The 20887-nt window shown below is 44.5% G+C and overlaps 1 protein-coding gene across 1 annotated transcript in view; it reads left to right on the forward strand.

Moving 5' to 3' along the window:
* The window catches only part of map3k22 (mitogen-activated protein kinase kinase kinase 22), a 41250-nt gene extending 20730 nt beyond the window's left edge, over positions 1-20520 (forward strand). Inside the window, exons 6-18 of the mRNA XM_037079062.1 lie at positions 2790-2889; positions 3746-3862; positions 4504-4618; positions 6453-6586; positions 7401-7474; positions 8493-8554; positions 10396-10467; positions 11013-11177; positions 12763-12911; positions 13017-13148; positions 15415-15544; positions 16733-16910; positions 17862-20520. Of these exons, the coding sequence (XP_036934957.1) occupies positions 2790-2889; positions 3746-3862; positions 4504-4618; positions 6453-6586; positions 7401-7474; positions 8493-8554; positions 10396-10467; positions 11013-11177; positions 12763-12911; positions 13017-13148; positions 15415-15544; positions 16733-16910; positions 17862-18090 (1657 nt within the window). The 3' untranslated portion in view covers positions 18091-20520. The remainder of the gene's footprint in view (positions 1-2789; positions 2890-3745; positions 3863-4503; positions 4619-6452; positions 6587-7400; positions 7475-8492; positions 8555-10395; positions 10468-11012; positions 11178-12762; positions 12912-13016; positions 13149-15414; positions 15545-16732; positions 16911-17861) is intronic.
* Positions 20521-20887: the final 367 nt, after the last annotated feature.

Genomic DNA, 20887 nt, shown 5'->3' on the forward strand with positions numbered 1-20887 from the left:
TACCAGCAGCTGTTTTCAGCAAATAAAAGCTATAAAAATCCACTGTACGCCACATTCCCAGCACCAAAAAAAGTTAGCATTTGGCCAGATAGCATAGCGGAGAATTTAGCAGCTAAATGAGCTGGTGGAGAACAAAAACAGAGCTAAAAGGAGAGTGAGCTTACATTCGTCTGACAAAGAGAAACACAAATCTAAGTGAATGCTAATGTTGCTTTGTATTTCCCAGATGTCTAAATAGGCAGCTGTTTAGCTAGCAAAAGATGCAATATGCAAGATTTTTAAAATGATTAAATGAACTCTAGGAATACTTTGTTGACATCTATATGATCTTGCAGTGATTTAATGCTAAGCTAGCCCTGGTCCATCCACTTATGAACTAGCAATGTAAACACCAACAGTCCCTCGTTGTTCTGAGCACCCATCTGAGCTGCTAAGTGCTAGGCTAACCAAGCTAACTAGCTAATGGCAGCTACAAATGGCAACAGTCAGCGATTACTCCGATGTGCTGCCCCCTTTTAGTTTGGAGCTTGAATTCGTTTGTTTACTGCCCTCAAGTAGCCAAAAATGTAGCTAATGCAGGTTTAATGTTTATATTCCTGACGACAAAAACATAACATGTCCAAAGCAGCATGGCAGAGCATTTATATTTTAAGCTGGTTAGCAACTTCCTGTTTTTAGTCGGGCCTCCATGCAGTCACTGACAGAAAACGGGTACAGAAAACAAAACCCAACAGTCAAACAAAAAAAGCTATTTAAAACCTCATGAAAAACAACTGAGCCAAATTTCTGAGCCCACGTAAAAAAAAAGGGTACAACTTTAGTTACTGAGCAGGAACCCCTTGAACCTGATTACTGTACGATGACACTCCAGAGTTTTTTAAAAGTTTCCTTTGGAACTGCAATGATTAATTGATTAATTGTCAATTATTAAATAGCTGCTAACTTTTGTTCCTTATTATTCAGTTTGAGTCATTTTTTTAGATAAATGAGTCAAAATTCTCTACTTCAGCTTCTTAAATGTGAATATTTTCTGGTTTCTGTAAACTTAATATCTTTGAGTTTTGGACAAAATGTACACATTTAAGGACGTCATCTTTGGCTGATCAGCATTTTCCTATGTTTTAAAGCCCAAACGACTAATTCATTAATCGACAGTTAAGACAATCATTAGTCCAGCCCTACTTCCGATTGAAAACACGAAATAAACTGTACCATTACAATCCAAGTTGAGCACTGGGGGTGAATTACATGTTACATCTGAGCAGCGTCCACAGCACTTGTGGTCTAAGGAGTCCCTGAGTCAGGATAACCGTGTTGTCTGTCCACAATGGAATCTAATTGGACAGTCTCTCTTTTCATTGGCAAGCACTGAAGGTTTTGGGGCAGGAAATAGGAGCTGTGTCTCTCTTCCCCCTGGCTCTGCCTCAGGGTCTCCTGCCAGAGAGTGAAGGAACAGAGCCAGACCTTAATTTTTTATTTTTTTCCTCTCTGTGTGTATGTGATTGCGATTGTGTCCGTGAGAGAAAGGGAAAGAGAAAGAGAGAGTGTGCTGGGATGTGTGAAAGCATTCAGCAAATCTGTGTGTCCACATGCTCGCACAGAGGAAGGAAAGCCATATCTTTCGGAGCAGCATCCTCATAGCCCCCGACTCCCCCTCCTCCCCCTCCTCCACATCCCTCCAGCTCTTTATCAGACACATCATCGACGAGTATAAACAGAGATGGGGAGCGTTTAGCTGTGCTGCTGCTCGCCTCTGATCTGCAAGCCTCCCTATTCCCAGAATCCTCTCCGCAAATGAGGGAACCAATGAGCAGTCATTAAGATAGGCAGAGCTTTGGCCTCTGATGAGGAAATGATGGGATGAAAACAAGTCCTTTTATCAGGATACTATAAAGAGATAGTGAGCTGCGGATTCTTCAAAAGCAGAGGCTGAGGGCAGTGAGAGGAGAAGAAATACCAGAGAGAACGTCTTTCTCCTGCTTTTATTTTGTCAGACTGTCTCCTCTATTTTCCTTCTCGCAGTCTGTAAATATCTCCGCAACGCTGTATCTTTCACTCTGTCACTCTTTAAAAGAAGAGGGAAACATCCTGCTGCTTTTGCTGCTCCAGATCCCCCCCCCCCCTTTTCCTCTCAGGAAGTTTCCCATCTGCCTTTGTGCTGGCTTAGTGGAGAGGCCCAGTGGTGTTGAAACAGTGGCCGATGCACACACTGATTGGGAAGCACACTCATGCATGTAGGGTTTTACAAACATGCACGCATCCATATATACACTGACTGCAAACACCGGCTGATAAGCTCCGACTCGGGCAGACAGATAGAGCGTGCACGCTCGGTCATACACGTAGGCATACAGCAGATAAAACATTCATATACATCGGGGTGGGGTGGGGGTGGGCTGTTCATCTGGCACTGTCTGTTTTCATTGCATTGATTAATGCCCCTTTAGCATCAGCTCTCTCCTCTCCTTGACCCCGCTGACCTGCCTCGTTTTCATCTTACATGGTCATAAAATGGCGTAGAAAATGGTCATCCAGTCCACACATACGTATGAAAACTAGTAAGGCTGCAAAGAATAGGAAAGACCTGACTCCTTTGCAACTAAAGCTAAATTTCTCCTTCTGTACACCCTTTCATCTTTTTCTTTTCTGTGTCGTATTGTCTTTAAAATCCTGGTGCGAACTTGTGAACTATGAGCAGGTATATATTCAGCGGCTGGGCCCGTGAGGCTAGACACAACACTAGAACCTATCTCAGACCTCTGACCCTGCTGTCGCTCTCTGCTTCCCAGGATCATCCCGTTCCAGAGGCCGCTGAAGATCAAAGAGCTGCTGCAGAAAGTGACAGAGGCCTTTGGCCAGCAGATGGACATGTTCTTCATGGAGAAAGAGGTACAAAGGGAAAATTCTGACACTGTTTTTAAAATCTGGGCTCTATACCTTCATTTGTCAGTGTGTAAGTGATTCATGCTTAGCAAAAGGTTTGGAATTGGTCCAGCAGGTTGCAGTTGCAATGGCTGCAATGTAATCCTTTGGGATTACAGTGGCGACTGTCAAAGTTACATCCACTAAATATACTAAAAGAAAGACGTTTTTGTTATATAATAAGACCCTTTTTGGAACAAGAAAATGCAGGGGAACTCGAGGGAAGTTCCGCTCCAAAGTCTCTGAGTTACAGGAAGACAATGGTGGAAACGTGAGTCGCAGTCAGAGAGAGGAGTTTGGAGTTTACCTACAAGAACTGCCAGCAGGAATGTATATGCAAAGACTATAATATTGATTCTGAATCGAGATGAGGAAAAAACTGTAAAAAAAAAAAAACTCATCACATAAGACTTCGGAGCGAGAGTTCTCCTTAAACAAGACTTGTGTGCGTGGTTACTATAAGGATTTTATTATTTGACAAAAAGGTCTATCTCTGTAGGAAATGTTTTTGTAAGGTTGCTAGACACTTAGAAAAACAACTTCAGCCTGTCAGTGACAAAATTAGAATTCCCCTTTAAAAAACCTTGGCTGCTGTTATGTATCAGATTGAGAATGTCACCATAAAGCAACTTCATCCAGTTTCCGCAGTATTTTCGTATTCTTTTTTTAAAGTCCCCTTTGAAAATGCAATGCAGATATCAAGACTTTATTAACATGCGAACATCTACAGTACGTCACGCGTCTACTGAGGCTTTTACATGCGACCATTATGGAACAATGGTGAATGAAAGGTCATGTGCTGCATGTTTTCTTGTCCTTTCAGTTGCTGCTGCCCCTGAAGACCCAGGAGGACCTGGATCAGGCGGTGCTGACGTTGGGCTGCAGCACGGGCACCAACGGGCTGCTCAGGATACTGCTCAAGACCCCTAAGAACAACCATGTGAGTTCAGAACGAGGTCTAGAAGACACAAGGCATATCACTGGAGTGACTTAAAGGTGCAATATGAACGAATTGGCCACCTGTTGAATTCATACTCCAAACAAAAACAGGGGACAGCGTATCACAAGAGCTGCCGCTAACTGCTTCTAGCTGTGCAGGGACGGACCAGGCTCGGAGCTGTGGGGGACTGTGGGTATTTACAAAGCCTGTAAAATAGCTTTTGACTGTGACGGGTTTGAGCTTTAATATTGTCAACTAAAATTCTTTAATATTGCACCTTTAAGGCCTAAAAGCTTCTCTGATTTTAATGCATTCAGAGCAGCATTTCTTCACAATGATGTTGTGCAGAGATATCTCAATGTCTTGATAGTAGCCATGGCAACCATGTTGTGAACAGCTGTGGGTTTGTCACTTGCTGACACTAATTGGGAATTTATCTAAGTGAAGTCATTCTTTCTTTTTAAAACCACATGACCTTTGGACGAGAACTACTGTTAGCTGATCTTGGAGGAACTGCCCCCCCGATATGATGATGTAACTGTCAATGATGTAATGCAGTCCTCACTTCCTTCTCTGATCTTGCACTCCTCATCCACACACCTCACGTCTTGCTTCCTGTCCTTTTTTTTTCTCTTTTGTAGTACCTACAAGTGAACAGCAGGGACAAACAGAGCGAGATGAGGTCATCGCGGTCACTGGGAGACCTGAAGGGCTCCCTGCTCAAGGGCTCGGAGAGGGTGCGCAAACATTCGACAGGTGAGCCGCAACGTAGGAAGTCACACAGAAAATGCAAAGTCACCGGCGGATCGGACCGGCGAGAAATGGCATCACGGCTCTATCGGGAACTGTTAAGACCTAATTTCTCAGAGTGAGCAGCCAAATCCTGCCGCTGCCAGAGATTTCTGGTCCACCTGCTAAGGGGCCTCAGGGGTGGCTTGTCAGTGTCAATTTACAACTCAGTGATGCCATAGTCATAGGAATGTTAATGGCGTGATGAGGGACGTGCTTTGTCAGAGGGGAAAAATGCAAATCGGAGGTGAGCGTGACAGCTGATGTCAGGTCTGAGGAAGTGCAAATCATAATGATGAACCTCATTATTATCATTTTAGGACCGTTTTATGCCACTGATATAATGACTTAATTGCATAATAGTGCAAGTACAAAGAGCCAAGAATCTTTCATTCTAAATAGACATTGGAAATGGCATGAGATAAGTATCAAAATATCCTATATATACGTACGGAAATAAAACCATACAACCAAAACAATAAGCCTCTGTTATCAGAAAATGCTCTTGCAAATAAATGTTAAACATTCGACAGAGGTATAGTCATTCATTCCATAACGGGGTGTATGCAGCTGATCCAGTTTGTGTCAGTTTTTGTTGAGTCATGTCCAAAGTCACCACATATTTATTTGGGAAAGTCCTTCTTCCATTTAACACGTGTTAGAGTCAGATCTATCTTCTCATCCAACTCAAGGAGCCAAAACAGTCAAACTATTCCTTTAACACAGACAAAGGTCTTCTTCTTGTCACGTCACACTCTAGATAGCATGGTGCAATACTCCGGCTCTGTTGTCCCTCCTGGCTTGTTTGCTAACACAGCGTGAAGGTTTATTTTGCTCTGTGAAATACTTCTCCCCCCCTCCCACGTCTCCCGTGTCTGAATCCTTTTCACTCCCCTTCTATCAGGTCTATCCAGAAAGGTCAGTGTCAGAGTCGTATCTCAACGCACAAACGGACCAGCACGCACTTCTGCGTCGCATTTGCGTTTTTTGCAGCAGAGGAGCTTGGGAGGGGAAAAAAATCTTTTATGATCGTTGTCAGCGCCAATCTTTCTCACGTAGCACCAATAACATCAGCGCTGTCACCATCCCGAGTCATATAAAGTGTATAGAATTACCCGCGCTCTCTAGATTCCCCCCGTTGGCCACGAGTCAGAGCGGCTGAGGGATGGGAGTGGAGGGAGTGGTGGCAGATGAGAGGTGACAGGAGAGCGGTCACAGTGGATGGTTGAGTGAAGATGTGATGAGAGCCCGGATACCTCGATGACGTATAGCGAGAGGAGAGGATGGAGACCGAGGCAAAGAGGCAGAAAGAAACTAAACTGTGGAGAAAAGGGGAGTTGTGATTTCAGTTTTTCAGTCGGTTTATTTTGACCGTTCCTTAAACATCTCGGCGCCGCTCGGCAGCTCTTTCAGTATTCCTGTCAGCTCAGCCGGCGACAGTTCCAGTAGGTCTTCTCACTGTGTCAAGGACGAGCGCTCAGTCTCCGCTGCAGCTCATCCAGGGGAGCGTTTGTCACAGTAATTGAGGTTAGAGGTGGCGGCAATGTGGTTTAGTAAATCATTTCTCGTAGTCGTGGCACCGTTGAACTTGTACCCATGAATAACACCATGACGCCGTTTTCTCCCCTCTGCCCCCTCGCTCTCATCTCTTCATCATCCCTCCTGACTTTCCTTCTCCTTGTCACCGCTTAATTTCTCCTCTTTATTATCTGATTTTTACATTTCTCCTCATTCTTTGCTCCTAATTCTTCTATCCGTCCTTTTCTTCCTCCTCTCTCCACCCGTCTTGATCTGTGCACAGGTTCCCTGCACACCGGTCGGACGTCCCCGCCTCCTGGCAGCGTCCCCGAGGAGCAGCAGCAGATCGCTCGCCAGGGCTCCTACACCAGCATCCACAGTGAGGGGGAGTTCATCCCCGAGACCCACGACCAGAATGTAAGTGCATATCCAGACGGAGAAGATGAAGATGATTAAATAGTTCTTGGTTCTGGATTAAACAGTGCGGTGTGATAAACCAGAGATATGGAGGACTTAAACTGCCTAAATCACACAAGTAAAGAAATAAAATAAATGACTCATACATAGATTTAAATGCATAATGCACCAAAAAACTATATTGATAATTAATGTTGGCATTTTAATGTATAGAATCACAGAAATTGATATTTATATCTGAATTTAATTCTGTATTTATTTTACATTTGTTTAGATTCCCCAAAGTTAGTTTCCTTCCATTTTAGTTTGTTCATTTTTAAAAGCATTTACATATTTGTTTATCCAAGTATTCATACCCTTTTCTTTTTCTCTTTTTACATTTATTTATGTATTTCGCATCATTATGCAGATGAGGAGACTGTCCCTCAAGGTGTATCATGAGGTCAAATTTTTGGTTTATTGAAGCATTTATTTACTTTTGATTTAGTTTGTGTTTCGGTCCTCCATGGAAAGTGTGGTTTATTGTTAATCTATGTCAAACTTTGATATTATCAATGCTTTCTACTGAGTAGAAACACGATAAGCTAACCACAGCAGATGACTATATGTTCATGCTATAACTTTATAAGTCCTGGTTAATACACAGTAACGACTTTATAACCTTCAATAACGTCAACTTCTGTCGATTCCTCATGCCCCCGCCACATTCTTATGCTGCTCTGCAGTGACACTCCACCTCCACCGCTTTATAGTCTCTCCCACATGATTGCTTGCCCTCTGACCCTCCATTCCCCTGTGTTATTATACCTGTCAGATGCTGGATCCCTTCGGGAGCGCAGACAACTCACTGTCGAGCAGCTGTCAATCAATAGATCAAGCACTGGACAGGTGAGTCATGATGCAGCGTGTGACCTGTGGCCCCTCATCTGTGTGGATTTATGTTCATGATGTTGCAGACCAGCGTTACTAACAGAGGGAGGTGGTTTGAAATGTTAACACGGAGTTAAGTTTGTAAAACAGTGTGGAGGCCCAGCAGAGCTCCCTGACCCTGCCGGAGAGAGCGCCTCCGTGGAGGGAAAAACTAAGAGGAACCGGGTCACTTTGCTGTTGCCATGGCGACAAAAACTCTTATCTGGACGCCTGCATTCCTGCGTTATCATGACAGAGAGGGAGAGCAACAAGAGAGCCCGAGTGGGTGAGACGTAGAAAAGTGTAAAGCAAGAACGTGCTGGATGAGAGGAAAATCTGAGCCAGAAAATGAAAAGTGCTGAAAGACTGAGAGTGAAGTGGAGGAGAGAGAGAGAGAGAGAAGGCTGACTGTGAATCAAAGGGGAAAGAAAAGTGAGCAAGAGGGAGAGCGAGCAAGCGAGCGTAGGACGGAAACAGCTCTACCTGCACGAGGCTTATCTGGGTTCCAGGCTGCAGAACAATGGCAGGAAACGAGTGCATGGAACTTTTCCCTGCGAGCGGGCATGCGTGCCCCTTATCCAGGGGTCTCGTGGCCCCGCGCCGCCCTGCGGTCAGCAGAGACGTCACTCTCTGCAGGGTCGTCAGGGCTGGTTAACGACGGGCCAGGGGAGGGTAGGGGGGTGTAGATCGACACTTTTAACGATAAAAAGCTCAGCACAAACTTCCCCTCTCGCTTTCTTATTGTTAACGCAGAGAACATGCGTGCTTATCTCTTTTCTAATTCAGCGCATTGTTGTTTAAAATCAATTGTGGCTCAAAGTAGTTCGAGCGCAGAAGTCATTTTGAGGCATTTTGCGCCGCATTACAGTCGGGGGCTGTTTCAGACCAGCAGCTGTAGAGCAGAGCAGACTCTGTTTGAAGATAAGGGGAAATTACTGACTGAAATAGCAAAACCTTTTTTCAACTGTTCCCCCCTCCTGTTCTCTTGTCATTTCAGTCCTCCTTTCTCACAGAACAACCGTGACAATAATTACCTGAACCTCAACTATGAATACAAAGGTAAGGAGAGGAGAAAATGGCTTCTTTGCTCTCAGCTCAAACGCTACAGAAAGATAAGGAGGGGTGCTCGTTATTAGAAAGTTTTTTTTTTTTTTTGGTTTCTGTGGCACGCAAGAACAAAAAGAGCTGAAGCTCCGTTCATGCAGCTCCTGATTACCTAAAATTTCTCCCCCCTTGAAAACACCCACTTGAGACTACTAATGAGGAGGGGGCTGATGTTATTTGATGGTTTTATGTGGAGTAAATACTTAAAATGAGGAACGGCTTATTGGGAAGATGTTTAATATCTCGGTTGTATTTCTTGTGTCTCAGGAGGAGATGAAGAGCGTGATAGTGTCGTAACTCTTACTGCTTTATCTTCCACAAGCTCTCCTCCGTCCATCGCCTCTTCTCCTCGTCTGCCTTTTTTTTTTTCTTTTTTTTTTTGCTAGACATCGCTGCCTTCCTGTCTTTTCATGATCACTTCCCCTCAATGTCCCCTTGCCCCTCGACGGCCTCCCTCCCCCCTCGTCTGGTCCTCGTCCCTCGGCTCCCTGTCTGTCCCCTCTTCCTTCAGAACTCAGATCAAATAGGAGCAGGATGACAGATAACGCCTCACTAATCCTCATGAACAGCAGAGCCGCGGCAGCTCTCCCAATCTGGTCATTTTTTTCTTTCTCCAGCACCACCACCCCCTGTGCTGTAAATTAAGAAAAAAGGGGGGTGGGGGAGTGCTGTGTACACAGACCGGGAGAGTGGGAGCTTCATATAGCTGCAGCAGCACTTGGAAGACTTGGGCACGCATTGCATGCACGTGCATGCTCCCCCCTCCCCTCCCTTCCAGATGTGAGGCTGTGTGGCCCTTCCTGCTGAGGGCTACAGTATTTGTTTACCATTCCCTGTGAGTAGATTTTTCCTCTCCATCCCGCGCTGCCAAACACAAAAAATAACTCCCGTCTCCATGGGATACGGCCACAAAAACAGCGCGAGGGGAGGCAGTCATCTGACAGAACAGCTGCTTTCAATTGCAAGTGGCTCCGCTGCTCTCCCTTCAGTGCGAGCGTGTGTGTGTGTGTGTGTGTGTGTGTGTGTGTGTGTGTGTGTGTGTGTGAAAGAGAGAGAGTGTCAGCGCTCGCCTGCGTCAGCACTGCTCCCCACCTGCCTTTAGTTACTGCTCCGTTGGGTTCAGCGCTAAGGCTAAGCTAGCGCACATGAGCTGTTTTCAGTCTCTCTCTTGGCTGCAGCGAGGCGACATTGCGGCTCTGTTCGGCGTGAAGCAAAAAGAAAAGAAAAAAAAAGCTTTGATTTGACACACTGATACAGGCAACAGCAGTGTGGTGTCTGTCAGATGTGATCTGTTGAAATGTTAAAGGGGCACTGTGTAGTTTCAGGGAAGACGAGTGAGATCGTCATTGACTGATTGTTTCTATGCCTGAACAAACTGAATAAACAAAGTCTCTTCATTCTCATGACTGAATAAACAAACTTACCTTAAATGAAAACACAAGTTCATACCGTTTTACTTTGTTTATATGTGGCGGACCCTGCCACCTCTCTAGCTTCAAACATTCTTCTGGGGACCTTATTTTCCTCTGAGAACCACTTGTTTAGTCAGTTATGGAAAAAGTTTGTGTTGTAAATAGTCAAATTCTTAGTCTGAATTCCTTTTCCAGAACTACATATCTGTCCTTTAAAGTGCTGTCATGTTTATTAGGCTCTAATATGTGTTTCTGACCAGATCCGTGCACTTGTGAACACCAAAATATAAAACTGTTAGTGTAAAAGAAGAGGTCAGTTGTGATGGTTGTTGAGGCTTCACTGACTTCCTAACTGACAGCTCTGCCTCACTGCTCTCTCCTCAGGTCGCCACGGGAAAGGAGGGACTTTCCCTCGCCAGTTCCAGTTGCCCAATCGCAGCAAGGACTACGGAGACCGTAAGAAAAACTGGCTTTTCTAAAGCACTAACAACACCCACTATTATTGCATGGATTAAATGTTTGCTATGTGTGCGAGACAATAGACACATTGACACACCAACACCATGCATCGCCTCCTCTTCACATTTCTGCCTCATTTCCAGACAAATAGATTTATTTCTAAATATTGTCGACGGCCTTCTGCATTTTTTTCGCTCTCCGGTTGGATTTGGTACATGAAGTGCTGGCTTGCTCTTCCAGGCAGCTGCTAGTAATTGCTTACTCAGAGGCTAACCTTGGCTAGCAATGATTTACGTTTCCCTGCGGTGAACCCGAACTTGTATAAAAACACAGCGCCCTGCTTCCTGTCTGAGGGGAAGCGGGACGGAGTGGCGAGAGGCACTCTGCTCCGGCTGGCCCTAAAGTCTTGGCCGAGGGCTCACTTTTTGCACAACACCTGTAAAGTAACTGTGTGAAAAATCATTTGCAGCATAAACAAATGATCTAGTGTCTTTTAATGTGCCCTATTTATGTTTTTTTTCCCCCAAAATGTGTGTTTTCAGGTCGCAGGACACTTCCGCGCAGCTTCATGCCGCAGGAGAACCTGTTTCAGCTGGTTCCCTCCAGTCGCACGCGCAGTTATAATGGAGACAGCACGCTGCAGTACAGCGACCTGCGCTCGCTGGGCCGCACCGCTGACAAGAGCTGCCAGCGCGGTACAGCCAAGTGTAAGTAGAGTCCTTAAATCTTAAAACTTCTCAAAATGTTGGGACTGAGAAGTGCCAAAGGAGTACTTCACCCCAAACATATAAACAGTCTTAACTAAACAGAATTCTTGGCTTTTGTTGTTGATTGGTGTTGTATGGGTCTGTTTCCTGTGGATAATGAGAGAAATAAAGCCTCACTGATAACCCAGAAATTAATTAATTAAAGTTCAGATTTGTTTTTCTTCTGTTTGTCGAGATGTCTGGTTTCCAAATCTCAGTGCTTTGAACCGCAGAACACACAGGCGTATGCACAGAAAGTATTCACCGTATATATCTGTTTTTGACGTGAAACGTGACTTTTTGCTTATACTTTCATTAGATAATGAAAATGTATTTTGTTAAGTTCTTGGAGAGATGGTTTGTTTTTAGATTCAGTTATGGGATCGCTTTGAAAAGAAAGCAACATGCGGAGAAGTAGGGCACAAAAAAAAAATCAGTCAATGAAGATCTTTGACTTCTGATTAGAATTTCTTCCCCAAAACTACATAGTTCACCTTTTTAATTTTCAAAAAAGCACATTATTTTTCTCCTACCATCTGTTACTGCAGGACCTCTATTCATCACAAACATACGGAAGCCAGGACAGCTTGTTTAAAGGCACAGTTCCTGAACGCGGGCTGCGTACATTTCCTCATAGATTGATCATTGTGGCACTTTACAGTATTTATATAACACGTACACCGACCTGCTTTATAATGAAAAGATGCAAAAATCTCACTTTCTATAATACAGGACCTTTAATTGACCCCCAGCCATTGTCAATAGGTATACTTCGTGCATCACAAAATAAAAATGACACATAGAAAGCAATGGGATGAATATGTTAACAGTGTGTCTCGATTTTTCAAGCAGTCAAACACAGAAGAATAACAAGAATTTTAAATGTGTTCTGCATTTAGGATATAAGGATATTTTCTAGTAAACACTCTATGGCTACGTGTTTGTAAGAGGCAATAGATTGACTGTACAGTGATACTGTAATTCCCCTCCATCACCCATGTCAGAGGCTCACATCTGTCCTCATTCAGTTGATGGTACACGTTGCCCAGAAATCGTCTTTGTCATGAGGCGAATTCTTAGCTCAGCAGTCTGTGGTCGACATGTCAGCCTCTGGTGTCCTCCTCCTCCCCCACACACGACCACGCTGTCTAACTCGGCCACAAAGAAGCTTGTTAATACTAAAAACAAAGTCTCGGAGTCTGGGTCTGTGAAGATGAGAGTTGCTGAGATGCTCTCACTAGGTTTCGATGACTTTCTGTCGACGGCCGAATGCGGTTTGACTCAGATATCAGCGGGTTTCCCCCGTCTGAGGGTCTGCGGTGGGAGCCATTAAAAAAAAATAACCCTGTGGTGGGTTTTGACGTCTGGTCTCGATGAAGTTAGTGTGTGAGTTGCAGTCGAGTTGTGTGGTGGATTTGGATGCACGCTTCAGTGTTAGTGCTAGTGCGCCAATCAGTATATCACAGTGGATGTGTCTGACTCTGGGGGCTTAGTAACAGAATGAATTACTGGCGGGTTTTCATCATCTGGTGTTGTGATTCTGCAGCGCCGCGGGCGCCAGTCAACTGGCGACAGGGAAAGCTCCTGGGGCGCGGGGCGTTCGGGGAGGTCTACCTCTGTTATGACGCCGACACAGGCCGCGAGCTGGCCGCCAAGCAGGTGCCCTTTGACCCAGACTGTCAGGAAACCAGCAAGGTGAGGGAGAAACAAAATAAGTCACTGGCTGCGTGTATTTTAGGATTTTATGATTCAAGATTGCAGGCGCTTTGTATTTGAACGTGCTTTTCTTTTTTTCTATAGGAGGTGAACGCTTTGGAGTGTGAGATTCAGCTGCTGAAGAATCTGCGTCACGAGAGGATTGTTCAGTACTACGGTTGCCTGCGGGACCTCGAACAGAAGAAACTCACCATTTTTGTGGAGTTCATGCCCGGGGTGCGTATTCTGCAGGGAATTTTAACCTCAGGACATACAGGACTTTTCCAAATAAAAACATGCAGACTAAATATTTTCTCAATGTGTCGTGGTGTTCAGGATGTTTCTTGGCGACGGCGATCTTGGAGACACATAGCATTGTTGAGTCGCACTCCCAGGTCGTTGTGCCTTTAATAAGTCACAAGTAGCACATCAGAGACGCCACAACCCCTTAAAGTCTGACTGAGACACAGTAATGAATGTCTGAATGTCATATTCCGAGTCGTTCTGGCTGTAGCGATAGGTACGCAGACGTTTTAACATCAAATCAAACCCATACCGGCCACATCTGCTGGAAACCAATTTTGAAATGTCACCAGCTGTCAACAAAACGTGTCCTCAGTGGTTGATGTCAGCAGAACTGCTCAGTTTATGAGATCATTTTCTCACTAAATGAGCGTCTTAATGAGCTGCTGTCGCCTGTGGACCCTGTCCCCGCGCCTGTTTTTAATATTTCCTGGGCCGTTTTTTTTTTTTTTTTTTCCCCTGAGTGGCATTGAGCGTCTTAGTCACATATTGTCTGGAACTTGGAAATGTTTATGTTTCGCTGGAGTTCCTTGGCAGAGGCGAGGGAGGAGGTGACAAGAAGCCAAGTTTGTGTGTGTGTGTGTGACTGCTCGGCACCGCTGCGGCTGACCGATAACACTTAAAGTCACCCACGGTGAGGAGGGCGGGGGGGAGGCAAGTGTCCCTCTGAGAGCCGGAGAGCTGTTGAGGTGTCTTGTTGACAGCTGGAAGCGAAGAGGGAGAGTTTGTTTTAACTGGTCGAGCCCAAATCTGCTTCACAGGTGTTTTTGGATCAGGTCTATACTCCTGTGGTTTTTCCTCTTGAGGAACTGAAAACAGGAAATGAAAGGAAACGCAGGACATTGAAGGTGTTTGGACTCAAAATCCAGCAAGTTTCTTTTAACACATTGCATGTATATTGATACTGTGAAAATAAATCATTTTTTCAGCTGGAAATGTAGCAAGAATGCAGCCACATTTTCCTGCTTTCTTTTCCTTTTCCTCAATTTATTTCTTTCAATGATTTATTCACAAATCCTTGTTAAATCAGACACCAAACTATTTTATGTATACTCCACACATCCTTCCAAACCAGATCTACTTTTTCAGGAGACAACCCATGGCGTTTAGGAATGAAGTCAATCCAAAATGCTAAATGCCAAAAACTGCAGTTCCTCAAATAACCACTAGAGGCTCTGAAAGCGAGTCGCTGCCAATTGACTCTATATTAAAATGCTCAACTTAGCAGCAGAAATAAAAATGTTCACAGCCTGGTCCAATAAACCGGTTTGGTCTCCCTTTCACAACAACTGTACAGTGGGTATTATGCTATATATCATAAGTCCCTCGTTTGGATTATATTGAGGCTTTAGGTCATGCATTATAAAGGGCTTTGAGTGACAGCTAACCGCTAGCCACCGCACTGAGTTTCACAGTAGCTGATCAGAAACCTCAGCGAGGTGAATCCCCCGCCACGTCTGATGTGGCTGGTGGGACCTTCCGTCAGAAAGAAATTGCAATCGATGTATTAGTCAGAGGCAAAGGAGACCATTTGAACTGTGCCATGAGTGACATTTATGATGTTTGACTAAATATAATTTTCAAGGCAGGAAAGTTGCAGTTTGTTAAATAATAAACTTTTGAGTTTTTTGTAAAACGCCACATTGAACCGTATCATCTCGCTCAGTATATGTCACCAACACAAACATGGCTGTCACCTCAGGACAGACAAAGTACTAAATAAGGGGAAAATCACAAATCTTTGACTGCTGCACCTATATCTGAAAAGAGTTGGTCAGTTAGCTAGCTAATACGCACGACCGGCTCTACGATGTTTCAGTTATTGGCCTCGGTGAGTGTTAAATGAGGCAGCGTCACAATGTACCGGAGCTGCTGTTAGCTAGCTAGCTCAGTTAGCCATGGTGGTTACGCAGCTAGCACTGGAGCTTTGGAGGGGCTGGAATTATATGGTTAGCATGCTAACTTCAGTAGATATCACTCTAATACACAATATGTAGACATCATCACATCAAAACTGCTGTTTCCTCACATTCTGTTCATATTTTTTTGTACAATTCAAATTGCACCTTTGTGTCATTTCATATACTACAGCTGTGGTAATAATATTGGTTCACGCTGCAGCCAATATGAAGATCATGAATACATTTCTCCACATGTTCCTCTACGTCTCTCACTTACCTTCTCATTTCCATCTCCCCAGGGCTCAATAAAGGACCAGCTGAAAGCTTACGGCGCCCTGACGGAGAAGGTGACGCGGAGATACACCAGGCAGATCCTCCAAGGAGTTTCCTACCTGCACAGCAACATGATTGTACACAGAGACATCAAAGGTAAGAGAAACGGCGAGCTGCCAAAGGTCAGGACGGGATTTTTAATTGGATTCACGTCCAGCGAACACTCACAATCTTCGCGGTCCATCGTGCAGCAACTGTTGCAGACCGACATGACAGATCCATTCATTTTATTCTAGTTGACATTTCCTCATTTGGTTATTCACCCGTCTACAGAAGGAGCCTGGAAGAAAAAATCGCTATTTTGAACTCCCCCTGTGAGATATATTAGGCTCCACGCTTGGTGAAATCGGCCAGGCTAAAAATGTTCAACACCGGATGGAAAGGGCTTTTAGTTCGGCTGCCCGCAGCTTCGGGAGTCACTGCTCCGTCCAGTGGCGGCCAAGAAGAGGAAAATGTACCGTCTGCTGGGGGAAAAAAGATAGTAGGTCTCACAGGAGAGTGTGTGTGTGTGGGTGGGATTTTCCACTTAGAAAATGCTCTTTGTGTGTAATATATGGTGTGTGTGTGTGTGTGTGCTCATCCCACCACACAAGAGCTCCTCTATATGTAGAGAAAAGAGCTGTTGGCATGCGTGGTTTTTGGATGGAGCTCGGCATCACAGCTTGTAAAAGTTTCTGTGAATTTGAAGGAGTCAAATACATGGAGCTGATTTATTGGAGAGGTCTCACAACACACACATAAGGGCAGTGGAAACCAATTAAAGAAGTGAGAAGTTGAGACTAAAGGTCGCAGTTTTTAGTCTCCTCTCTGGAAGGCCTCCATCCTCCAGTGGGTGTGGAGGGTGAGTGGTGAGTGGTGTACATTAGTCACTGATCAAACAAGAGGAGCGCCGGGAGGAAATGGGATAGACACAGCTACAAGTCGGAAAATTACCAAAGGAGGTGGAGGAGAAGGAAATAAGTGTGTTTGATCCACGTGGAGGAGATGGTTGATTCAGTGTTTCATTTAATGGTTTGTAGAGTAAATGGTGTATTTTGACATTTCTCTAAATGTGTCTGCCAGTGTTCCATCGTCTCACCGGAAAAGTTTTCCCTGCCCCCTCCTCAGGTTGTTCGGTCAGTTTAAGTTCTGGCGCGCGCTCGTCGCAACAGCCGAGCGCATTAACCGCGCCGCCTCACTATCAAAGTATATCCCCTCAAGGATGTCGACGAGTCCTCGGGAGACTCTTGAATAACTCTGAGCTCATTTTTTTTTTGTTGTTGTTTTTTGTTTTCGTTCCACCAGGTGCGAACATCCTGCGAGACTCATCAGGGAACGTGAAGCTGGGAGACTTTGGAGCCAGCAAACGTATCCAGACCATCTGCATGTCTGGTACTGGAATCAAGTCCGTCACTGGCACCCCCTACTGGATGAGCCCGGAGGTCATCAACGGGGAGGGATACGGCCGCAAAGCTGATGTGTGGTAAGAAGAATAACATCAGGTGGAACTGTAATGAGGCCCAAAGGGGATAATAGACCGATGCAGCACATAGACAAAAATATTACAGGCACTTTTACAGTGAAGGCAATAAAGGCAGCTGAATAACTGGGCGGTAGAGCAACACACTGTTAACTGTCACCACGACAGCAGCAATGTTTAGCTCAAAACGTTGACGGTGTTACTACGAAATAAAACCAGGTGAAGCTGTCACATACATGCCAGCCTCCAGGACATGAATTGTATTTTCAGTTTGGATTACAAAGCAGAAATACTGACATGTAATGGAAAGGCTGGGGAGCATGCACACCTGTAATATATAATGCAATCCACAGCAATAGCCCTGCAGTAAATATTACTTTCTGCCGCAGTCCCAAAGAAAGAAACTGTCACCCTTCATGAAAAAGAAGAAGAAAAAGACCCAATTTAATCATTTTTTAGGGATTTATTTTGGCCTAAGACACGGCAGATTTGTTTAAACCCACTAAGGAGCATGAAATCCTTCAGTTCATCTGAAAACCTGAAGAATTCCCAAATTACTTACATGCTCAAGTTCTTTGACACGGCGCTCAGACAAACGTTCACTGGAAGCTCGGTGAGATTGGACCGTGTCAGAGAACATGAAAAAGAGCATTTCACTTCTTACCTGACCTTGGGAACGGTGGAAAAGTAATCTTTATTTCAGGCTTAGAGCAGTGTTTGACTCCCTGCCACTAACTGTTCCACCATGATTATAACAGACCACTGCTGCTGTTGTATAAAAAAAATGAGGAACCTACATCTGAGGCACTGTGGCAGTCTGACAACATAATACATTTACAAAAAAAGACAGTACTTGAGTAAATGTAATTAATCTCATCCCATCACTGATGGTATAAACATAAATACATATAAACATATCAACCCATTAATCTCCTGGTTCTTGATGGTCCTCAGGAGTGTCGCCTGCACCGTCGTGGAAATGCTGACCCAGAAACCTCCGTGGGCCGAGTACGAGGCCATGGCAGCCATTTTTAAAATTGCCACCCAGCCTACGAAGCCCATGCTCCCCGACGGTGTGTCCGACGCGTGCAGGGACTTCCTGCGGCAGGTGTTCGTGGAGGAGAAGTGGCGGCCCACCGCGGACGGTCTTCTCAGCCACCCGTTCGTCCAGGGCAGCTTCTGAGGCCGGCGGACCCCATCTCCCTTCCCCTGCCTGCGAGGCCTTCCGCGGGCCCCGGCGCCCCCCCTCCTCTCCAGCCCGCCCCGTCCCCAGGGCCCAGCATCACTCCAACTTCCTGCCCTGTCATCTATCACCAGTCTCTGCCTTGTCAGGACCCCTGCATATCCCAACAGCTAGCTCAACTGGGATTTCTCATGGAGAGGCCAGGCTGATGGCGTCAGTCCTCCAGAGTCCTGCGAGGCGTCGCAGTGTTGTTCCCCCGGGATGGAACTGACGAGAAAGCACTTAGCGGTCTCACAAGCTACAGACTGCTGTCCTTCTAACAAGAGCAGGACAAGTGACCCGAGTCACAGTGCTTCCTGGGTCTTTCTGTCATTTTACTGCCGCAGAACAGTGTCTCGGTGTGTCCGGGCGCTACGCAATCATGACCGACTGGTGACGTTGACCAAATGTTGGCAGTACTGTAAGTCACTCATCGGCGTAAGTTTAGCCATGAGGGGGAAATTTAAGATGGTCGAAATATTTTTATACAACGTGCAAAATCATCCTAGCAAATGAGTTTTTCTACTGTCACCTAGAAAAATGTAAACATATTTTCATCAACGCCTTACAATAAGAATTTGTAAGTAAGAATGTCTTTTTTAAAAGGAAAAAAAAACATCTTGTAGGATTTGCATCACCCTACTTTCACAGCACTCAGAAGCCCATTTAGAAGGATTGTCAACGTTGCACTTTTGATATCATGCATCGAAGCGTTTTTTTCCAGCGCGCAGGTTATCAACTGAGGAGATATTTTTCTATTCGAAGCATCTTTTTTATATAATTTCATACGGAGAATTGTGTTTTGTTTGTTTTCCGATGTAAAGGAAAAAAAAAAAAGAACCAAACTCTTTTGCATTGGTGTGCAATGTCGTTAAAAGCAATACCAACACTACTGTTGGAGTCTGTGACATCCATTCCAGCGTCTCATGCAGCGAGCCTTGGGGTCCACAGAAAAAAAGAAAAAAAAAAGAAAAAACAGGTGGCCAAAGACAAAGTTGAACCTTTCAACGACGTAAGGCTGAAGTTAATGTGCAGTATTAGTCGTGTTGGATTGTTTGTGTCACCTCAGAGCCCTTATAGCCTTTTTTTCTATGTTACGGCAGCTTCGTGCGCGGTAGACGGCACAGACCAAAATCAGATGCATCGATGTTTCATTGTTTTATTATGGAAAGCATTATGAAATTGGGTTGAAGTCTCATCTTTTGTTGTATGAATCTAGTCCCCTCTTGCCTTTACTTTGCTTCCCACACAACTATAGGAATGGGTCATTTAAAGGGAGATTCTGGTATTTATTTTTAAACCTGGGCTCCTGTGTCTACATGTTTTGGTGTGTGAATGATTCATACCTGGCTAAAAGTTAGATTCAGTCCGGTAGATCACCTCAGCTGCAGTGTAACCCCTCAGGGTGACTGCGACCTTCAAGTTACGTCCATTATATGGAGTTTGTTTGAGGTTTCTGGCAACAAAACCAGTCTTATTATTTAAAAAACAGGTCTGCCTCATCGGAATTTTGTTTCGTAATGCTTTCAGATACCCTCAGCATTACAGTGGCATAACAAGCACGTGTAGTGGACGCAACTTTGACGGTCTGAGCTGCCCCAAAGGATCACAACGCAGCTGAGACGATCTACTGCACCGACTCCAAAACTTGTGTTTAGTATGAATCATTTACACACCAACTCTTGTGAATATAGAGGCACAGGTTTACAATAACTGGAATTCCCATTTAATGACCGCTTGACTGCGAATGTCATGAGAGAAAATATTACAAGTCGCCAAAAAAAAGGGGGGGGGGGTCAAGTTGGAAAAAGACGGAGCTGGACGCTGAGTTCTCTAAAGCGATGAGACGAAACCTAAACCGGGGAGATTGACGTTGAGGTGTGGTGGCTAGCGGTGATGCAGTGGGCACTTAAGGAATGATCAAATCTTCTTTTTTTGACCCTTGTCAGTGCCTTATCTGAATCTGCTTGTAAACACAAAATGTTCACTGCCAAAGCGGGAAAAAAAAGCTTCTTAACAAAGGTGAGCAGCCGTTCAGTAGAGAGCACACAACAGGATTTGCTGAAGTTCTTTTATATGGAAAAAAAAAAAACAATAAAAGATTAAGCTGTAAATACATATTGTTCTGCACTTTTTGTATGAAATTTCTTTTTCATTATATACAAATCTATTTGATGAAATAGCTACGTTATACAGTAGACTGTACTGTGATTTTAGACAGCAGTATGTATGATTGTCTCTTTGAGAGCTGGCAGGCAGCATGAAAAGGCTGGGAGGCTTTCGATTGGGACAGAGTCTGTTTTGTCTTAATGACAAAGCCTTGAAACATGAAATGTATCGAGTCGTTGATCTTTTGTACATTTAACTTAATAAATCCAAGGTCTAAGACTATTTCCCTGTGTGATCTCATCCTGTTGTTGTGTCCACTGGTATAAGTCTTTTTTTCTTTGTAGCTTTTCTTGTAGCACGTTATCTGATTTATATGTCATAATTTGACAATTTGTTTTGATTTTCCCTCACTCTGCTGCATTTCAGGAGGCACTTTAAAGGAAACTTGTAGAACGTGTCAACATGCATTAAATAGTAGGCTAATACCAACTTGTCTGTCAGTGGGGTCGCTTGTAAAATCGATCAAATTTTAACCGAACACAGAGCCTCTAAAAATGTTAACGTTTACTCATCATTTAAAATCAGAACACTTCAAGTCAGTTTAACTCTTGTTTGAAACAGATAAAACGTGTATATGTATGTTCAGTTA

The sequence above is a fragment of the Acanthopagrus latus genome, chromosome 19 (assembly GCF_904848185.1).
Source record: "Acanthopagrus latus isolate v.2019 chromosome 19, fAcaLat1.1, whole genome shotgun sequence".
Taxonomy (NCBI): domain Eukaryota; kingdom Metazoa; phylum Chordata; class Actinopteri; order Spariformes; family Sparidae; genus Acanthopagrus; species Acanthopagrus latus.